Source organism: Apodemus sylvaticus, chromosome 19, assembly GCF_947179515.1.
Source record: "Apodemus sylvaticus chromosome 19, mApoSyl1.1, whole genome shotgun sequence".
NCBI lineage: Eukaryota > Metazoa > Chordata > Mammalia > Rodentia > Muridae > Apodemus > Apodemus sylvaticus.
The window spans coordinates 11,573,129-11,585,458 of NC_067490.1; the positions used below are offsets into that span (position 1 = coordinate 11,573,129).

At 39.9% G+C, this 12,330-nt stretch overlaps 1 protein-coding gene across 2 annotated transcripts in view; it reads left to right on the plus strand.

Annotated features, from left to right (window-relative positions):
- The window catches only part of LOC127670211 (solute carrier family 5 member 4-like), a 48,708-nt gene that overhangs the window by 34,276 nt on the left and 2,102 nt on the right, over nucleotides 1-12,330 (plus strand). For both annotated transcript variants that reach the window (XM_052164588.1, XM_052164589.1), the window contains exons 10-13: nucleotides 382-489; nucleotides 1,807-1,957; nucleotides 6,610-6,778; nucleotides 8,825-9,040. In XM_052164588.1, the coding sequence (XP_052020548.1) occupies nucleotides 382-489; nucleotides 1,807-1,957; nucleotides 6,610-6,778; nucleotides 8,825-9,040 (644 nt within the window). The remainder of the gene's footprint in view (nucleotides 1-381; nucleotides 490-1,806; nucleotides 1,958-6,609; nucleotides 6,779-8,824; nucleotides 9,041-12,330) is intronic.

Genomic DNA, 12,330 nt, shown 5'->3' on the forward strand with positions numbered 1-12,330 from the left:
CTCACATCTTGATCTCTGAGAGAACTTCAAAACTGGATCAACTGTCATTGGAGGGGGGGGGGGCGGAATTAATTTCTGAGCCAGATGAGGATAACTACTGCCAATTTTTTTTCTGGAGAAATTACTTTTTCTTGATTAGGACAGGTAAATGAGACACAGCTAGTCATTTCTGAGGAATGGAAGACATTCTGTGGTCAATCCCATCACACAACATTCATTGTGTTTTCCCAACTAGGCATAAGTGTATCCAGTTCAAAGTCCAGCAACCAATTTCTAGGCAAATATAGTTTCTTGCATCTATGATCTTGCGACTTCCCTCTGTCCCCCACTTACAGATTGTACCTAGTCAAGTCCTGCTCAATGAACTGTGTCTCCCCTCAGATAAAGTGGCCTGCGTTGTACCCTCTGAGTGCGAGAAACAGTGTGGCACTGCAGCCGGCTGCACCAACTATGCCTACCCCACCCTGGTGCTGGAGCTGATGCCTAACGGTAGGTAAACCATCCATAGCATGTCTGGAGGGATACACGGGCCATGGGGGATATATTGGGGACGACTCTCTGGCAATCCTTCCATTAGTTCAGTCCTACTCATCAGATAGTTCTTGAGAATCAGTCACAGTGTAGCAGTCACGTGATGGCTGGGTTTGGAGATTGCAGAAAGGAGCTAATTTCTATTAGAACACTGCTTAGGATGAATGCTGTCTTCCAGCTCAGTTAACATTGAAATGATTTGTTAGCCAAAGAAGAAGCTGTAATGGTCCAGATGCAGCAACCCAGAAGACTAGAAGTTAACTTTTACCTTGACTTTAGAATAATATCTCAACCTGCATGCTTTGTACCTAAGTATATACCATTCCTCACATATTTCTTTGGCTCTTATGATTTATCAGTAACAGAAGCATGATTGCCCTACATCTAGGAACTCACTGTAGCTTTACAGTCTAGATCATAAGCTTTATCTGTGAAATCCTGATTATTGGAATTTCAGAAAGTGATCATTGTTGTGGTGACCATAACCAGAGCATATTACAGAGCTGAAAAGCCAACGTGGCCTGGGGTCTTGGCTGACACTTTTGTGCTGTTTCTCTTCCTTGCATACACAAACTCATCAAAATTAAGGAACCCACAAACTCCAAGCAGAAGGCATGTCTTCTTACCCTGTATTGGGAGGTCTGGAGCTGTCACTAATGGGGGTTAGGAGCAGAATTATGAAGCTCTCACAATGATTCAAAACTTTCAGCTCTGCCTATAAAGGGTTTTTTTAGCAGTATCATCTTCCAGGACTCTAGTTCTCCAATTCTCACAAAGCCAAGAGTTTCTCCTCCAAAGAAAGATGGTACCAGGTTCTTCCTTCTTTGCAAAGTAGTTCCCAAAACATGACCTTTAAGTAAATTTTAGCTCTTAATCTAATACTAAGCTGAACCAGAGGAAGAACTTCAGAAAATGTTTGCATTATAAATCCAGATATTTACATTTCTTAAGCTAATTTTAAGCCACATGATAGCTTTGTATTTTTAAAATTAAACTCCCAGATTAAAAGACAAGGATTTCACTACCACATCTTTTACATTCAAATATGAATTTCACTAAACCTTGTTACATTGTGTAATGATGTATTCACTTTACATGAGTAGCCACAGTATCCAACACCTATAGAAACTTTACTGTGTTTCAATAATGGACATTGATAGTTGCATTAGCTAATACCTCTGTGAGTGTTTTACCCTTGAATGGCTCTTTGAGGTAGCAGATCACTCATAAACCATGGTTTCCACCCTAACCAGAGCTTTCTCCCTCTGACCCCAGGACTGCGAGGCCTGATGCTGTCGGTCATGTTGGCTTCTCTCATGAGCTCCCTCACCTCCATCTTCAACAGTGCCAGCACCATCTTCACCATGGATCTTTACACCAAGATAAGGAAGAAGGCATCGGAGAGAGAGCTCATGATAGCTGGACGGTGAGGGAACCCAGTCTCTGCTTAGAGCTCCTCTGAGGAGGCGGGCTATAGATAGTCTGATAGCTGAATGCCTTTCCTTTAACAGTTTCTGTGTGTACCACATGGAAACTATCAATTACCTCGTCTGCATTACACAGAGTTTACCAACTGCATTCACTAAAGGTTGAGTCATGTTAGACAGAGTCAGATCCTTAAGAGAGACAATGAGCCAGGCAGTGGTGGCGCACGCTGGTAATCCCAGCAGTCTGGGAGGCAGAGGCAGGTGGATTTCTCAGTTTGAGGCCAGCCTGGTCTACAGAGTGAGTTCCAGGACAGTCAGGGCTATACAGAGAAACCCTGTCTCGAAAAAAAACAAATCCAAAAAACAAACAACAACAACAACAAAAAACAAAGAAGAGGCAACATCCAGGAGGATGCTTGGAGAGTTAGGAGACAATAGACGGGGAGATGGAAGGAAACAGAAAGAGTAGTAACATAGTGTCCTCTTTTTCACTTATCAGGCAGAATCTGTCTGCCATTTTGTACAGTGTTTTTAAAAAGTGTAAAACATAGAAGGAGAACATGAAACATAAATACATGGCAAACTTTTGTTTTGAAAAACTGAAAACTTGGGGCTAGAGAGATGGCTTAGCGGTTAAGAGGTTGCTGTTCCCAAGGTCCTGAGTTCAATTCCCAGCAACCACATGGCGGCTCACAACCATCTGTAATGGGATCTGATGCCCTCCTCTGGTATGCCGGTGTCTATGCAGATAGAACACTCATATGCATAAATGACTCTTTTTTTAAAAATTGAACAATCCTATAACTATAATTTTTGTCGAGAAATAGAAATTACTAGGATCCCCCTAAAACCTCTTCTTGGGTTCCACATTTCCAGAGCTAACAATGGCTATTGATAATGCGACAGGCGGTTCAAGCCTTCCCAAGTTAGGATATGATAACCAGAATATCACAGTGGAATTTCTAATTCTCCTGTGACCAGGCATGTTGTATTGTTCAGTGATAGTTTATTCATTTAATCACTGTAAATAGGGATATAGATATGTGCATATACTTATATATATTATATATATGTATTTATATAGATTTATATACATGTATATGTATATATCCATTATAGGAATATATTAGAATTTACTGTTCATGGGCATCTGACTGGAGTGTTCCTGTCTATTATCTTATCTGAACATATAATACTATCAGGGAGATTGAGGTGTGTGTATGTACATGCATGCATTTCATCTTAATTAATATTAGCAAATATTCAGTAGTCTCAATTAAAAAGAAATGTGGGAAGTGATTTTGAAAGAAAAGATGAATTTTGCAAAAATTAATGGTAAGAGTAACTCTGAATGAACTGGCAAAACAACAGGCGTATCATTTTTCCTTTACATCATATACCCATGTGGGTCTCCTATGGTGAAAACAGATCCCTCCATCTGTGTGGGTTGGCAGGTGAGTTTTGTTCTGAAGCCATTAGGAAACTGAAATCTCCTTCTCCAGAGATTAGACTGTGGGAAGCCTCCTAGCCTGTAGAGGACAGAGTAGAACTCTGGTGTGGCTTTAAAGACTCCAGACTCTAACTGTTCTGAAATGCTGAGGATAACTTCTGAAAAGACCTAAAAACTTTCCTGCTCTTTCTGAGGGTGGAAAGCTGCTGGCTTAGGTGATTGACACTGCAGCCTGAAGCCTCACAGCAGAGGATGAAGCAATGTGGCCTTTGTCCTAGCTCAGCAGGAACTGCGTGTCTCTAACTTTCAGCCTGCTAGTCAGAAGTCGCAGAAAGGAAAGGGGACAGTTTGAAAAGTGATTATAGCGTTTACTACTAAGTTGTAAAAAGTTTCCTATGAAAGCTACCTAAGGGGAAAAGTGGAAAGATACTAAGCGGGGAAAGGGAAAAATTCTCCTTTTCATCTCTTTGCCCTCAAAACTTATACATCTTTCAGAATACATGATCACATGTTAAAAAGTTCATCACAAGTTCACACATAAAATCAAATCATAAATTGAAATAGAAGTTTACAACAGAGATGTTTACATGCATATCCATTAGGAGTAATTACCTAGCTAAACATTCATCACCTGAATCAGTTCCACAGGTTCACTTAAGGCTTAAAACCATAACTAAGTTATTAGTGAAGTTTTGTATAGATAAACCCAGTCAATATTTTATCTTTTGTCCTAGCACTAAAGTAAATCATTTGTTCCCTTTTTATGACCTTAGGTAATTGTTTTACAGCCTCTTGGATTGTGCTCTGAGTAGGAGAAAGTCTGGTTACTATCTTAAGAGGCAATTAACTGGTGGGAGACTGACAGAGTTCTCCTTGCAGTTTTGACTCTCAGAAAAGGACCTAACAGCAGATTTGTTATAAAAGAGCTTAATAATCACTGACATAATCTTAGGAATTCTTATAGGATCATCAATAAGACTTAAGTCATCTATTTGTCTACATAGCATCACTATAAGACCTTCACTACAAGATCTTAATAGATCTGCAGAGATCTGCTCAAAAGCAGGGGAATAATACCTAGTTATCTTAGTCAGGGTTTCTATTCCTGCACAAACATCATGACCAAGAAGCAAGTTGGGGAGGAAAGGGTTTATTGAGCTTACACTTCTGCATTGCTGTTCATCACCAAAGGAGATCAGGACTGGAACTCAAGCAGGTCAGGAAGCAGGAGCTGATGCAGAGGCCATAGGGGGATGTTTATTACTGGCTTGCTTCCCCTGGCTTGCTCAGCCTGCTTTCTTATAGAACCCAGGACCACCAGCCCAGAGATGGCACCACCCACAATGGGCTCTCCCCCTTGATCACCAATTGAGAAAATGCCCCACAGCTGGGTCTCATGGAGGCACTTCCCCAACCGAAATTCCCTTCTCTGTGATAACTCTGGCCCATGTCAAGTTGACACACAAACCCAGCCAGTACACTAGTGATTGGCATATATGTTCAATAATAACAGGAAAAGCATATTCATAGCAGCAATCTTTCCTAAAATGATTTTCTCCTGGGCGTTGCCTGCCGTCGCTTCATCGTAGGTATAATCTAAAGCGAAGTCATCTCAGGAAGACCACCTGCTAGTTATTAGCTTGTCCTATGATGGCTCCTGATAACAGACGGAGACAGAGAAATAGGGCCTGAGTTTCTCGGTGACCTGGATTTCATGGGCTCAGAATGGAATAGTTCCAGTAAGAACTCATGTTGGAGAACCCTGCTATTAAGGCTGAGGTCTCCTATAACTGGATGGCTCTCTAAGCTTGGTGCAAAATGGAGGACTTCCTTTCTCAGCAGGGCTTCCCTCTCTCTGTTCTTTGGAGAGCATCCCTGATCACACGTGCCTGGCTTTATCTGACGAATGGTTGTGCAGAGCTGCAGAACTCAGCACACAAGTTCCACTGTGGCTTCCCACTGCATGGTAATTAGGTCACTGTATTATGATAGCCAGTTAGCTCTTTCCACCTATACCCTATTCCTGGAAGAGTAGGTTTGTCTCACTGCGCTGGTCTCCGGGTCCATCCGGTCTACCCCCCACTCCTCCTCTGCTTCCATTGTCCTCCCTTGTGGGCCAGTGGCCAACAACCCCTGGGGAGAAGGGAGACTCCACAAACCATAGGCACAAGTCCTGTTAACATTTCAGCGATTACGTTAATAAGTTTTCCACCTATGTTGCCTTGGGCCTACAATTTCTCATAACGAAGATACAAGAAAAACAACCATTGGGTTTTTTTTTAATATCTTAACGAGATTTATGATTTTGTGTGGAAAATAAATAATTAACAACTACATTCTCAGTCACACAGCCATAAATTCTGGGAATAAATTCGGAACAGGATAAAAAGTTGTATCAACGTATAAAGGTACCTAAAGTGGTTTGAAGTAGGTATAGTATGGAATCCCTTTGCTTTGTGGGGAAGAATAATAAGGAATCTTTTCTTCTGGGTAGGATCAGCATTCATGAATCTATGTTTTAATTTAATATTCAAATCATTCTCCTGTCTCTCTACTTGTTATCCTCCTACTTGCCTCAAGCGTCACGGACCCGCTAGTACAAGATTCCCGGAATAGACAACTAGCATTTCCGTTACCCAGGATCGGTTTCCAGAACATGCAGGCCCCTGTGTTCATATGTCTTCAGATTCATCTGCTGTTGTATTCTGTAGCTGCCTGCAGCTACTACGAACGGGGTTGCTGGAACAGAAGCTGAGAGATAGATGGGGAAGGGGCGAAAAGAACGAGGCCAGGTCGAGTTTACCGATCGAGGCCCCAACTTTAATGGCGGTCAGACCTTTTAACAGTTTGGGCAAGCCCTTCCCCCCCAGACTCCGGGCGATGGATAGAAGTAGTTTCTGGTTTGTGTCTAATTTATGTGCACCTTGAAAAGTACTAGTCAATTGCTACAATTTGAGTCGATTTCATGAATACATAGTTAATCTCAAGAATAAAAAAAATTACAGCTAATTTTGAAATGAAGTTTACTCTTTGCCTTTTTTACTACCTGGTGTTCTTTAGGTATGGCGTGGGTTCCTGCAAGGTCACGCAACTTGACTTTCCTTGGAAATCCACTGAAAGAGCAGAAGATTTGTGTCAGGAATGGTGGATCTGGGCACACTGCTTTTCTTTAATCTTTAAATCATGGTGTCTTCCTGGCAGGATATTTGGCATCATCCTAATTGTCACCAGCATCCTGTGGGTCCCTCTGGTCCAGCAGTCACAGAATGGACAGCTCTTCCACTATATTTCCTCATTTTCTAGCTACATTGGGCCTCCTCTTGGTGCAGTCTTCATGCTTGCTATCTTCTTCAAAAGGGTCAATGAACAGGTAAGGGAAACTTAAGATATACATTTGCAAGAATGAGGCGAAAGTTAGAACTTCTTCAGGAATAGAAAAGGATATTCCTTGTAAAAAAGATTTATTTATTATATTTATTATATATTATATTATATTTATTATATATTTATCTGTGTTTATATTATATTTATTATATATTATCTATTAATATATAATATAATGTGTTATATATTATAGTATACATTATTTATTATTATATTATTTAATACACTGTAGTTATCTTCAGACACTCCAGAAGAGGGCATCAGATCTCGTTACAGATGGTTGTGAGCCATCATGTGGTTGCTGGGATTTGAACTCAGGACCTTCAGAAGAACAGTCAGTGCTCTTAACCGCTGAGCCATCTCTCTGGAGAGACTATTCCAGAAAAGGACATTCTTTTACTTCAGCACAGTTGCCCATGCCTAGAGTTCCAGAATAATATCTAGGAGCTTGCCTCAGGAAGACATCTTGAATCTAGAAGTTCAAGACCAACCTGGGCAACACAGTGACATCCTGTCTAAAAATGCATTCTGTCCAATCTATGTCTGTCACTTACGTCCCATTTCGACATCACTTGTGGTAAGCCACAGTTTATAGTCCTCACTATAAAAAAGTATGTGACCATGGATGGAATGTACAATCATATTAAACTCTTAACATTTTTCACAAACTGTGTGCATTCCTTGTAAAGTATTAAAATATATATATTTTCAAAACAGGACTTCAACGTCCATTCATAGTTATACCATGTAATAATATTGACATGGGATAAATCAAGAAGGTCTGTAATATAGAAGCAATCATGTACTTACCTTATGTGAGTGCTGAGAGTGTGGAAATAGAAGATATGTAAAATGTTTACAAGAAAAAAATCCACCACACTAGTTAAATCCTATTATAAGTGATTGATTCTATAAGTGATTGACTCTTGTGGACCATTATCTTAATCCACCGACTCTTGCCAAGTGACAGTCTATTAATATAGTCTTCTGGTAAGAAACAGGTATGGAGAAGCTGATGTCTGTTCTGTCTGCCATGTCTTAGTAAGCGGGGGCGTTGAAATTCAGATGTAGTGTCCCACAGTCTAAAGCTCATATTTCTGATCCCCATGCCATGCTAGTTCCAGAGAGCAGAACTGAGAGTATTTGTTTCCAACACCATAGATCTCTAGAGCAAAAAAATTTTTTGACTTGTCAAACATACCTCTTATCAAAAAAATAAAATAGAATAAAAAAGCCGGGCAGTGGTGGCGCACGCCTGTAATCCCAGCACTCTGGGAGGCAGAGGCAGGCAGATTTCTGAGTTCAAGGCCAAGCTGCTCTACAGAGTGAGTTCCAGGACAGCCAGGGCTATACAGAGAAACCCTGTCTCAAAAAAACCAAATCCCAAAATATATATATTTCAATACCTCTTATCAACCCTGATAATCATGGAAGTCATAGATCTATTTATTCGGCAAAATAAATAGCAAGTATTTAAATCTATAGATTGAAGAACAAAAAGGAAGAAAACCTTAGCTTTAGTCAGAGTGGACCACAGAGTTCTGGGGTTCAAAGCATCAAAATGTGATATCTAAGATATGGAAATTAGGTAATTTCAATCATTCTGTAATGCGTACATCGTAATACAAGCTAGTTGTACCCATAAGTGTATACAAGTAGCATTGGTCAATAATGAATAGACTGAAATAGAAAGAAATGCACAATGTGTAGTTGGAATGATGGCTCAGACATTACGGACACTCCCTGTTCCTGTAGAGAGCCCAGGTTGGTTTCCAGTGACCAAACCTGCTCTCAACCGCCTGTAACTAGGTTCTGGTGATCTGGCGCCCTCTTCTGGCCCCTGCAGGTACTACATACATATGGTACACATACATATAAATAAGCAAGCACATACACCTAGACTCAAATAAAAATAAATAGGTTTTAAAGTGCTCTGGTGTCTGAGAAACAACGAAAACTTGTGTTCTTGACTTTTCCTTAAGGGAGCCAGCAAGCAGGACGGTAACCTTGTTTTTCTTTTTCTTCCTTTCAGGGAGCATTCTGGGGGCTAATGTTTGGACTCGTGGTAGGCCTTATTCGCATGATCGCTGAGTTTGTATACGGAACAGGCAGCTGCTTGGCTCCCAGTAACTGTCCCAAGATTATCTGTGGGGTGCATTATATGTACTTTGCCATCATTCTCTTCTTCCTGTCCATCATAGTAATCCTGGGAGTCTCCTTCCTAACAGAGCCGATTCCAGATGTTCATGTGAGTAATGGTAGCTGCTATCCAGGCTTAGGCAATGGAAACATTGTAACTTACCCTAGAGCTAGGGCCCACTAAACGACTGCTTTGTGCCCAGCATTTGCCAAGCCGCAGAGAATGAAGATGTGTGAGATTAGGAAATGAACTGGGAATTCACCATCTCCCTAATGTGGCTGGAGGATAACTTCAGGCCACTGCCGCCTGACATCACCTGGTGTTGCCTAGGAGACCAGGAGACACCAGAGAGCAGGAGAGGCTCCAGTGATGAGCCAGTCTAGGGGCAAGCCAAACATCACCCACAACATGAACCGATATAAAACGCACATAGCAGCAGGAATGAGACCATGGAACATGTGATGTTCACTTTTGCCATATGATATTGAAATTTAATATTTAAATACCAAAGGAGTATAAATAATGTTCAGTGTTGGTAAGAAAAGAGGAAAATTCCCACAATCCACAATTGTTGAGGAATATGTGAATCTTACTATTTCTAAGAGGGCAATTTATAGCTGCCAATTTTTAAATTCTTATACCTAGGGGTAAAAATATATATATATATATATATATATATATATATATATATATATATATATATATATTAGCTTATTTAAAATATATGCAAATTAGGAAAAATATTTTTCCCTGCAAAACAAGAACAATCCAGATTTTTTTATCGCTAAAAGAATAAGTATGTAATGGGGAAGCCTCAATAACATAGTTAAATGTCCATAACATGGTTGAATCAGGAAAAAGGCTTGCAGAATATTATAATATGCTATACTATCACTTTTAGATATATAAAAAGAGAGACACAAATACATTTGTGTAAGCATAGAAAATAATCTTTTTTTTTAAAGATTTATTTACTTATTTTATGTGAGTGCACTATCGCTATCTTCAGACACACCAGAAGAGGGCATCAGATCCCATTACAGATGGTTGTGAGCTACCATGTGGTTGCTGGGAATCGAACTCAGAACCTCTGGAAGAGCAGTCAGTGCCCTTAACCGTGCTGAACCATCTCTCCAGCCCCTGAAAAAAATCTTAAAACATGAATCTGAGCTGGGCATGGTGGCACTCAGTAGACAGAGGCAGTTTGACCTTTAAGAGTTCAAGGTCAGTCTGTTCTATCTAGTAAGTTCCAGAACAGTCAGAGCTAAACAGGGTTGTGAAACCCTGTCTCAATAAATAAATAAATAAATAAATAAACAAATAAATAAAACCTGTAATTTTTGACAGAATTACCTGGAGAAGGGGGCAAACTGTGGGAGATCAGAAAATACTAATCTTTTTAAAAAATATGCATATTAATCATTTAGTAACATTGTTTCAGTTTATTGCTAGCATGTAATAATACTTCTATGTATTTTGTGTTATCATTCACATTCTTTAATGTAGCTCCTATTTGCAAGTATATATATATGAGAGAGAGAGAGAGAGAAGCCAGTACAAGATGTCTACGTTGAGAATTTGAAACTTGTGGCAACTGAAACAAAAAACAGAAAAAGAACTTTATTAATAGCGTATTACCAGAACTCATTAGTAAATACATTTGAGAATGGAAGTGAACAAAGAACATAAGAAAGCCCATATTTACAGAGGAAAATGTAATGTGAAATTATATGACAACAAGAATAATCCTAACTTACTACTGATTCCTAAGGAACTGTTGTCTTGAGGATCAATGAGGTCATCACTGTGTTTCAATACATTGTGAGTTTTTAACTTCTGAAGTAGACCAATTGGTATTAACAGCTATTCCACAGATGTTCGTGAAACCTGTTATGAACTTATATATCAAAGCAGTAATGAACCATGCCAGGTAAAAGTGTGGAACTGGAGAGATGGCTCAGCAGTTAAGAGCACTGACTGCTCTTCCAGAGGTCCTGAGTTTGATTCCCAGCAACCACATGGTGGCTCACAACTATCCGTAATGGGATCCGATGCCCTCTTCTGGTGCATCTGAAGACAGCTACAGTGTACTTACATATAATAAATAAATAAGTCTTTGATAAAAGAAGTCTGGGAAATGAACACTGGAAGAAAGCTAATGCAAGTTAGGGTCAAATTTCAATGACTCTGAAGAAGGAAGTGTTGACAACCACTGTAAGGAGAGTCCTGGTATATGTTAAAACACAGACACGTTATCAGAATGTGTTTTTGTTTTAAACCCAGGTATGAGATATGGGTCTGCTTCAGATCATCCACAAGAGCTGAGTATGATTTGCCTCGTGCTCTAGCAGGGGTGTGATTGTGCCAGCTGCAGAGAGTTTTCTGCAATTGTGTGACATTTGTAGTTCTAGGAACTCTTCAGAGGATGTATATAAAAACTAGGGCCCTAAGAGGCTGGGTGGGTTGGCATTTGGTCGGTGTTGGTTAAATAGTCATGCAAAAAGAAGAAACAACAAGAAGAAATTAGATATCCTGATGGCGAAGATCAAACTTGCCCCTGGAAACTCCACACCCCGACCAGCAGAAAGTGGTGTAACGATAATGTCGCCCCCTTTCCCCCTACCTTTTTTTCTCTCCTACCTAGTGTTAGGGGGTTGAAAGGGTGGAGTAAGGGGGGGAGAAAGAAGAATCCACAATAAAAATGGTGGTTTTGTTATTTACTTTCAAATTTTTAAATCATTTTTGAGGTGGGGTTCTTGATATGCAGTCCAAGAAGTCTGAATTTTGTTATTCAGAACAAACTGGTGCCAGGCAGTGGTGGTGCACGCCTGTAATCCCAGCACTCTGGGAGGCAGAGGCAGGTGGATTTCTGAGTTCGAGGCCAGCCTGGTCTACAGAGTGAGTTCCAGGACAGTCAGGGCTACACAGAGAAACTCTGTCTCGAAAAAAACCAAATCCAAAAAAAACCAAAAAAAAACAAAAACAAAAAAACAAACAAACAAACAAAAAAAAACAGAACAAACTGGTTTTTGAATTCACAGATCTCTGCCTGCCTCTGCCTCCCAAGCACTGAGTTTAATGAACAAGCATGAAAATATAAATTATATCACACATAACAATCAAAATTATATCCAACAGTTATAACAATATGTACAAGTTTGTAGGTGAGGTAAGAAAGACACATGGAAGGGTATAAATCATGAACAGCTCACAGATACAATCTAAGGATGAAGCATCCTGAAGGACAACGTAATACAAATGTTTTAAAGAATAAAAGTAACTGTTAGACCAAATGAATGTAATCACAGTGTACCACTAACACAAGGGATTGGATAGCAAATGCAGCTGAATCTATGCCCTTCCTGATATCACAAACCCAGAAGTGGGAGTCTCAAAAT